This window comes from Engraulis encrasicolus, chromosome 10 (assembly GCF_034702125.1).
Source record: "Engraulis encrasicolus isolate BLACKSEA-1 chromosome 10, IST_EnEncr_1.0, whole genome shotgun sequence".
Classification (NCBI taxonomy): Eukaryota; Metazoa; Chordata; class Actinopteri; order Clupeiformes; family Engraulidae; genus Engraulis; species Engraulis encrasicolus.
The window spans coordinates 43,361,643-43,371,642 of NC_085866.1; the positions used below are offsets into that span (position 1 = coordinate 43,361,643).

The following is a 10,000-nucleotide window of genomic DNA, read 5'->3' on the forward strand; positions in this document are numbered from 1 at the left end:
TTTTCATCTCCTACTTTCTCTGTCACTCTATAATTGTCCGTCTCTTTCTCCTTCTTACCCCTCATCACTCCCCTTACTCACTGTTTTCTCCTCTCTTCCTCTCATTCCCTCTCTCATTCTCTCTCTTCATGTTTTCCTCTCCCTGTCTCTGGTTATATCCTGCAGCAAAGTGAAAGCCTGGCGACAGAAGAGGTCCCTGGCGTCGGTGAGGAAAGCACAAGTGTCCCATGAACCTCAGCGGTGGGAGCAGGATTACGAGCTGATCGAGTGCGAGGGCTTGTTTGAGGAGTACCTGGAGATCGGTTAGTCTGGCCTGGCCTGCCTCATCCTTCCCCACATTCACAGCACACCACTCACCGCCAGTGTTTACATTCAGGAGCAGCACTGTTAGCATTTCGTGGTCTCAATTAAAACATAATTTTGGCACCCCCAACCCATCAATATTACAGTCAGATCATTGGCCAATGTGAAGCTTAGCTCAGGGGCCTAGGACCGCTGAATTGTCCTGACATAACCCCTGGGCAGTCATGGGTAAACAATTAGGGCGTCAGACTTGTAGCCAAAGAGTTGTCGGTTGAATTCCCGACCAACCAGGTTGATTGGGGGAGTAATTAACAAGTGCTCTCGCCCATCCTCCTCCATGACCAAGGCTCCCTGAGCATTGTACCGTACCACTGAACTACTCCCTTGGGGTGCCGTTTGGAGCTGTCCTCTCGCACAATGACAATTGGAGTTCCAAAGGTGGGTTTTCACTTTTGCTTTCACTAAACCCCATCCAATCTGCAACACAATGTTGGAATGCATGCACACTAACTGCACTAAGTGGGTTTAATCTTCTATTCTAGAAGATTCTCTAAAGTGATAGGTTAATAGAAAATTTACCTCAGCCAAATGTACCTTCTTACCTTACAAATATTTAGAGTGCAACAGCTGTCAACAGCTTTTAAATTCCCATTTAAATCAATGGGAGGCCAATGTTCTTTTGGTTCTTGAGCTAGTTTAGATGTCAGCCATCCTGGCTTTGGAGATGATAACATCAGCACTCTGATGCTGGCTTCATTGTGATGTTGTAGAAAGAAAGTGTACTCTAAAGGTTTATTGCACCATGTCCCAATTAAACAAAGAAATATCTCACATTCTTTTGTTATTTTGAGGAAAGACAGTGCACTCTCTTGCTTATTCACTTACAAAATGTTTATATTACCATATCCAAATCAAACAGTATTTCACAGTCTTGTGACTGTTTTGTCTTGCAGTCTTGCAGTTTGGCTTCATCACCATCTTTGTGGCGGCCTTCCCCCTGGCTCCTCTCTTCGCGCTCCTCAACAACTGGGCCGAGGTGCGCCTGGACGCCCACAAGTTTGTGTGCGAGTACCGGCGACCCGTGGCCGAGCGAGCCCAGAAGATCGGCGTGTGGTTCACCATCCTGGAGGCCCTCTCCCACCTCTCTGTTATCGTCAATGTGAGTGATGCTGCACAGGACAGAGCAGGGGTGCATGTCTCGACAACATCGTTGCTAACTAAGTTAGCAACTTACTTGCTTGTAATGCAATTTCCCATTGAAAACCTAGTAAATTGCTAACTGATTAGCAAATATACTTTCGAGAAACAGGTTTCCAGGTTCTTGGCCATATCCACCCCACATAGTTTCCACTCCCCAATGTACCGGTACTTTAAAAATCTTTCACACTTAAACAGGCAACTACATACAAATGTGCCTTACATCATGTGGTCTGTGTTATATCGTCCTCTGATGTTGGCATACATCTGGAATCTTGAAATCTTTTTAATCACTAGCCATCTGACCTACATAGGCTATCAACCTCCTCTCTCTGCTCTGACTCCATTCTGTTGCTTGATCTGTTCTCCTCCAGTTTGCATGCTGAGTGCAATGCAGTGTAAAACATGTTTGTGATTAACTATGGTTATGGATGTATTATTACAGACATGGAAGCTCCACTGAGCTCTGCTGCTGTGCTGTATCTATGTGTGTCTCCTTCCTGAGTCCTGATCTCTCCTCTCCTCTCCTCTCTCCTCTTGTCTTGTCTCGTCTTGTCCTGTCCCGTCCGGTGTGCCCTGTCTTGTCTCTCCTCTCCTCTCTTCTCCTGCCCTGTCACACAGGCTTTCCTGATTGCTTTCACCTCTGAATTCCTGCCGCGCCTGCTCTACCAGTTTAAGTTTGACAATGAGCTGCATGGCTATGTGAACTTTACCTTGGCCTACTCTCCACCCAGCTACTACAGCAACACTTCTCATACCATATGCAGGTAATCACCGCAAATAACAACCTGCAGGAGAATTACTGGAGTTACACAGGAGTATTACTGTAAAAAAAAGTGCCAGGATTAATTTCCTCAAAGTAGATGTTGACATTTCTATGTGCACTCTGTGCACTTTCTTGTTTTGAAAAAGTTATGATTTAAAATGCTAGAAAAGTTGGAGGTGAAGTAAAGCTGAACAAGCCAATGGAACCTTTACAAGAGCAAAAGATTACAAGATCACTTATAACACTCGTCATTTTTATTTTATTTTATTTACTTTTTTCCTCTCTCGTTCCATTCAGAAAAATAAGAGTTTAGAAATGTCACATTGGGAGACTGACATCAAAATCTTCCACTAGAGAGCGCTATTCTTCAACCGTGTCCAAGATGATGGCCTTGGCCAAGCTTGCAGTGTCACTACACTGTGTCACTAAACCTCTTCTTCCTTTGCTTCTCCCCAGATACAAAGCCTTCCGAGATGAGAATGGGAACTACACGCTGGTGTATTGGGAGCTGCTAGCTGTCAGGCTGGGTTTCATCATCGCGTTTGAGGTACAGCTTGTAACCCACTTAACATTTTGTTCTTCTCTACCGTGCCTCGCTGAGCAAGGAGGACAATGTTATTAGGGGCCAAGCAGCGAAGCTGGCGAAGGCCCCTATAGAGTTAGTAGGTTTTCTTCATTATTATTATTCTCTAGTCACCATTCCTCTCCCTCTGCAAGTCTATGGCAGCCCATAGAACCGTACGTAGGAAAATGCTGTAAATCGGCACACACATTCGGGCCCGGCTCAGCATTACCCACAGCAATTTATAGGTCCCCAGTCCCAACGCTCTAGCGCCACCAGCAGGTCAAAGTTGCAGGTACATTTCTGCTTGTAACTTTTGAACCGCTTGGCCAATTTTCATAAACTTGGTATCCCTGGAATCCTTGGACCAACACGAATCCAATGCACGCTATGACGTCATTTTCCGCCAGGATAGTTTTCCCGCCATTTTGAATTTTGTAAAATTCAATAAAAATGTTAATTTTCCCGCAATTTTTGACCAACTCGCCCGAAACTTGGTATATAGTATCTCTGGACTGAGATACATATGGGGTCTTCAGGAATATTGGATATCTTTTATCGTTAGTCGTGAGAGCCAATCAAAATTATCGTAAACGTGGCAAAACAGGAAGTGAGGTCATATCTCAGCAACCGTTTGTCGAATTGGGCAGGGATTTTGTACACACATGGTAGTCTATCCCATGACCTACCACAAAAAAAATCAGATCCCCAGCTCAAACTCTGTAGCGCCACCAGCAGGTCAAAATTTTAGCTACATTTTTGCCTGTAGCTTTTGAACCGTACTCCCAATTTTCAAAATATTGGTACACAGGTCATCTTCACACTATGCTGCACCCAGGTATGGATTTTCGTAACGATTGAAAAAACTATCAGCTCTCAGCAGCCATTCAAAATTGTGGAAAGAATGGAGGGATTTTTCTCATCTCTCTGTCCCCCTTGCCAACGGCACCTGCGCACGTTCACTGACACCATTCTCGGCAGGGGGTCTCTGGACACACCAGAGACGAGAGCTTAGGTGTGTGCGTAGTCTGCTATTGCTCTAGTGTCAACCAAAGCCCCACTGCCCCAGCCCCTGCACATACCCCCCACCTCCACCCCACACACACAGACAGAGGGAGAGGGAGAGGGAGAGGGAGAGGGAGAGGGAGGGGGAGAGGGAGAGAGAGGGAAGGAGGGAGGGAGAGAGAGGGAAGGAGGGAGGGAGAGAGAGAGAGACCATTGTTGTTCTCTCGGTTCCTCTGTCTCACACATACACACACACACACACACACACACACACACACACACACACACACACACACACACACACACACACACACACACACACACACACACACACACACACGTTGCTTCTATATACACCAATTCCTCAGACCAGTCTCTCAAAAGGCTGGCCAATATTACATTGCAGCCTATAGGATTCTAATCTATTTTCAGTAGGCTCCCGATTCTTTTCCATAATATTGTATGTCATATAAACAATTTTACTAAATAGAATGATCACAGAGGATTATAATTGCTGTCCAAAAAGCAAGCCTCTCAAGTATAGAAATGACTTGCTGATATTTTATAGACTAATTTGAGAGGGAATGGAAATGTGTTACTCAATATAAATCAAGGGCAGCACAGGCCCTGCCATGGCCAACCGGTAGGGCACTCGTCTATCATGCGGCTGACTCGGGTTTGATTCCCAGCCCAGGTCCTTTGCCTACCCTCCCCGTCCCTCTCCCCATTTTCCCCTCCAAGGAATGCACCCCAACATTGGCGAGATTTGGGCCAAAGGGGGCGCTGCAGTTCCTTCTGTTGCCATGGCAACTTTGGCAAGTTTACTGCTTGGCCCCGCATTGCTGCTTGCAGCTATATTTATCATGGTTTTGCTGTCAGAGTATGTGGCATAACTAGGTCATAAACCAGAAAATTGAAAATCTCCTCGGAGAAGAAGCAGTGGTTACAGTATGTCACATAAGTGAGTACACCCCTCACATTTTTGTAAGTATATCTTTTCATAGGACAACATTAAAGAATTTTCACTTCGACACAATGATTAGTGGCCTGTTAACAACATATATAACCGCTTAAATGTGTTGTTCACTCAGAAAAAAACAAAATACAGCCATTAACGTTTTACAACATGTAACAAAAGTGAGTACACCCCAGGTTAAAATCCTGTAGCCTAGAGTGTCTGAGAAGGGGCCTTGTTGGCCCGAAACGTCTCAAAATGAAAAGGGGTTAAAAGGGAGGTCATAGGTGTGTGTTCAACATTTCTTTACATTGAACTTTTACTCCTGGATGGTAGAGTGACCTGCTTAAACCTTGGTGCTATCATAAAGTGTCAGTATGCTCTCAGAATGTGTCTTGGCTGATGATCTCTATGTCCCTGCAGCATGCTGTGTTCTTTGTGCTGCGGGCGATTGACTGGATGGTTCCCGACGTGCCCGAGTCTCTGGAGCTGAAGATCAAGCGTGAGCGCTACCTGGCCAAGCAGGCGCTGGCCGACAACCAGGAGGCGCTGCTGGTGAGTCGCCTCTTGGCAACGGGCCCAGGTCAGTGGACACGGTGACGTGACGTGCACACACGCAAACAGACACACACACACTAACGAACTGACAGACCGTCCGTCAGACAGATCCGCACATACACACACACACACACGCACACACACACTTTTGGCCTTTGTCTGAAGTCATGGATTAGTGTACGCACACACACACACACACACACACACACACACACACACACACACACACACACACACACACACACACACACACACACACACACACACACACACACACACACACACACACACACACACACACACACACACACACACACACACACACACACACACACCAACAGATTGTCAGGCAGACACACACACTTTTTGTCCTTCCCTTGTCTCAAGTTATGGTTGCATGGACTGCACGCACCGATAGACACATAGAGAAAGATGGGCAGTCTGTCAGATGGACACACATGCTGTACGTTTGGCCCTCACTTGTGGTTGCATGGCCTGCACACTTGCACTGCCAAGTTGACGTCGCATTTGATCACTTCTCCTCGTCCACCCCCTCATCCTACAAGATATTTGATACCTGGGATTCAGCACTGCACGCCTTTGGCGGACCACACACCATCTCATCAGTAAAATGTTGGGTATTGTTTTACCTGCTGTCATAACGCCAGTCAAGCTAAGCTAGGCACTATGCCATAGCTTGCATTTTCACACATCAACACCTCTGGAACTGCCATGGAGTGTTTTCAAAGCATCTACAAAATGTATGTTATTGTTTTATGGTGGAGACGTTTAAAAACTAGCTGAACTCTCCAAGTGAAGTGGTCACATTCAGAAATAGACAATATTGTTTTTATATAGTATGAAACATATCAAACCGGCAGCAGAGGCCATGTTGTTCTACCTCAGTGGATCCCAAACTGTCGAAGAAGTATTGCAGGGGGGTTATGGAGAGAAGGAACTATTTGCATAAAACATTGAATATATGAAGAGTTCAGATGCAAAACCCCATAAGTGCCTTTTCAGAAAATAATCTTAATTCATTTTTATTTAATACAAAGCTATCAAAATTGCATATTTTTTAATTGCATTAATGTAATATAACTATTTATATGTATTATCAAGTCCATGAATGTAAACCAAACCAACAACGGGGTCCTCTAAAAATATAGAAGTGCAGGTCTTCAGAAATGGAGTTAGAGGGTTTTGCATCTGAACTCTTCATATACCAACTCTTCATACCATAAATTGGTTGGGAACAATATTCATTTATTTATTAATTACATTTTTGCCATTTTGAGGGACAAGAGCATGTTTGCGTTTGGAATATGGGGGTAGGAGTCTCAAAATTAGTATTAGGTTGTAAAGGGGTGACCGCAGAAAAGGTTTGGGAACCGCTGTTCTATCTTCCCATGTTTGAGAGCATATTTGAAGGCCTGACCTCCTTTCAGTTCTTCAGCCCCTCTGGCTCTTCAGCTCTCCTTTCACTGCTGCAGCCAGCTCCTCTCCCTCATGTGTGAAACACCATCCTCTCGCTCAGCCCAGCCAAGTCCTTCATCCATGTACTTCCAATAGGCATCAGACTTTTTCCTATCTCCTGCCCCCCAATGGTGGAATAATTGCTCTACTTCCACATTAAAGCCAAAATAGATAGATGAGTAGACAGGTGATTTAGATCCAAGTGGACAGCTGGAATACACCCTGCTGCGAACACGGCTGACTTTACAGAGTCAGAGTTGATTACAATGAGCACCCAACACATGTATATTAAATCAACTACTCAGCGAAGTCGTCTGTGTTAAGAGACAAATTTTATTTATTTATTTTTTTAAAGATATTTTTATGGGCTTTTATTTCAGATAGGACAGTGAAGGTGCGACAGGAAGTGAGTGTGGAGCGAGATGGGCCAGGGTTGGGAAATGACCCCGTCCGAACTCGAACCGGGGTCCCCATGGCCATGCAAGCCCAAGTGTGGGGGCTTAGCGCGCTGCGCCACAGCGCCCCCTGTCTTAGGGACAAATTTTGGCAGTGTTTTCACACTTTTAGACACCTTCATTTCAATGCATTCAAAGCAGACATAAGTTGCATCTGGTGGCATAAACATAATAATACATATGCCACTGTTAATGATGTTTTCTTTTGCCCAAAACCGGTAGCTTCACTTTAAAATGGAAGTTGTTTGATATCCTTGTTTTAAAAAGGTGATTTGACACAGATCTGATGCTGGGTGGTGCTGGGCCTCCTTATGCTCCAGTTCAGATTCTTCAGATCCAGGGCCATCTCTAGGTACCCCAGTTTTCTGCCCCCCTCCATCCGCCCCTGTATCAGTCCACAGTCAGAAATAAACTTGCTTTGGAAAGTCTCACTCCCAACAGTGTTGATCCCAATGCATATTTAGACCCCATTTCTAGGTCATGGCCAGAGACCAAGACAGATGCCTTGGTCACAGAAGCCCTCACTCATGAGGTGATGTGATTTCTTTTGAAGGACGTGTTTCAGCTCGTGGTGGTGCATGATTTGATGTTACATTACAGCGCAGGTATAAGGGAACAGTCACCGTTGTCATGTTCACTTTCAAAACACTGAAGCACAAAAAAAATGCATTTAGGCAACATCTTGACAACATTGTTTCAGGGTGGCTGTGCTCTTATTCCTGTGCAACATATGTAGACACTGTTGACCAAGCTACTACACATTTTTCACAGTTCAACCAGCTGTTAAGCGCCATTGTCGTTACACTCCGATGTCAGTGGTGTACAGTGCTGTGCTGTTCTGTTCTGTGCTGTGCCTGTGTGTGCGTGTCCGTCACTGTGTCCTGACCCTTACACTGTGTCTCTCGTGGGGGTCTTGTTCTCTCTGTGTTGATTCTGGTGGTCACTGAGGGCGCTTGCACCTGGACAGGTGAGTACAGGGACTGGGGTGAGTAGAGCTACAGCTCTCTTGGGCTGCCATCATAGAGGCAGTCGGCTCCTATGCCCCGCCTACCCAAAATGAACAGGCGGGGCACTCGGAGGATCACTCTCAGCCTCACAATGAATGGTAGTGAATGAGAAGCCAGCACACTGGAGGGTAAACTCTGTTTTTTTTAGACTTGTAATTGTCGGGAGCACTTTCAATCAAAGTCCACTGCCTGCGTCGTGAATCCCGACAATTACAAGTCTAAAGAAGCAGAATTTACCCTCCAGTGTGCTGGCTTCTCATTCACTACCATTCATTGTGAGGCTGAGAGTGACCCTCCGAGTGCCCCGCCTGCTATTATGCCTCTATGGAAAGATTAGACATGCACAATGCAATATTTCTACATCCATTCAAAAATGGGTAACATGGTTAACTACACTTTTGCCATTCAATAGGATAGCTATTTATTGGATGAAATGAAGCCATCCACTTAGTCTATTATTCAAAAATATAGAAGATGGCGAATAGCTTAGGCTATGTGACACATTGTAGAAAATGATAATGTTTACAGTATTTTTTCTTGATTTGTACGAAACTACTAAATACTGTGTCATATTTTAATAATGCATCGCACAACGTCTGAAATTGACTTGCCTTGACCTCACGTTTTGCCTCTTGACTTTCTCCCCCCTCCTCTGCTGCTGTGTTGTTCACCATCACTGTGTATCCACCTTGAAGCAAGCGACGCTCCTGGCAAAATGACAGATGCCCGCCGTGAGGGCAAGCGGACAGCAGGGGGCGGCATCACAAAGGCAGGAAGAGCTGAACTCCTGAGCAGTGACTCGTCTGAGTGAGAGACACCCAACCAGAGCAAGCCCTACAGACTGTCAGTGAAAACCATTTGCACACGGTTGGATACTTGTAGTCAATCACAGATGATTTTGTATGTGTGGCTGTATCTCTGTGTCTATATGTGTTGGCTGAATGTCAGTGTGTGTCTAGTGTCTACCGGTATGTGTGCCTGTGTGTGTATGTGTGCTTGTGTGTGCGTGCGACGTGCGTGTGTGTGTTTGGTTTCATGTTGTACAATGCACACTTGTTGTTATGCCAAATGAAATTGTTCTTCTCCTCCACCCAACTTCTGGTTCAAAATAAGTTACAAAAAAAGCTCTCCTTCCCTTCCCATCTCTCTCTCTCTCTCTCTCTCTCTCTCTCTCTCTCTCTCTTTCTTTCTCTCTCTCTCTCTCTCTCTCTCTCTCTCTCTTTCTCTCTCTCTCTCTCTCTCTCTCTCTCTCTCTCTCTCTCTCTCTCTCTCTGCTCCAGCAAGTCCAGTGCAGTTTTTACTGTATCAAAGAATCCATAATCAGCAAGAGGAGACATGTTCTGCTTTGCTACAGTACTGCTTAAGTTTTACCAATGCTGCCCATGACTATAAACAGTAAGTTATGGCAGTCTTCCATTAACTCTCAGAGAGTCCAATTTAACACCCACACTGTTGGCCCCTCTCTCTAAGTGTTGAATGAACACTGTAATGTTTACTGTGTAGATTTGTATGAATGATTAAATACGCATATGGTTCCTTCCCTTGCCCTGATATTGTTGAAATGGCTACTGTAAAGCACAGCTGTAAAAAAAAAAAAAAAAAAAAAACAATATGCTACTGTATTCGAATTGTACGGGCGCATGGCCGTGGTCATGTCATGCAGATGATGTTCATGTGCAGGCTGTTTGACAATTTCATTACTTTTTTTGGAAAATA

General features: G+C 45.0%; 1 protein-coding gene across 1 annotated transcript in view; it reads left to right on the forward strand.

Annotated features, from left to right (window-relative positions):
* Positions 1-10,000, forward strand: part of ano11 (anoctamin 11) — a 50,732-nt gene that overhangs the window by 40,705 nt on the left and 27 nt on the right. Inside the window, exons 18-23 of the mRNA XM_063208971.1 lie at positions 166-302; positions 1,257-1,462; positions 2,122-2,267; positions 2,723-2,813; positions 5,212-5,371; positions 8,980-10,000. The exon at positions 8,980-10,000 is cut by the window's right edge and continues 27 nt beyond it. Coding sequence (XP_063065041.1) covers positions 166-302; positions 1,257-1,462; positions 2,122-2,267; positions 2,723-2,813; positions 5,212-5,371; positions 8,980-9,095 — 856 coding nt within the window. The 3' untranslated portion in view covers positions 9,096-10,000. The remainder of the gene's footprint in view (positions 1-165; positions 303-1,256; positions 1,463-2,121; positions 2,268-2,722; positions 2,814-5,211; positions 5,372-8,979) is intronic.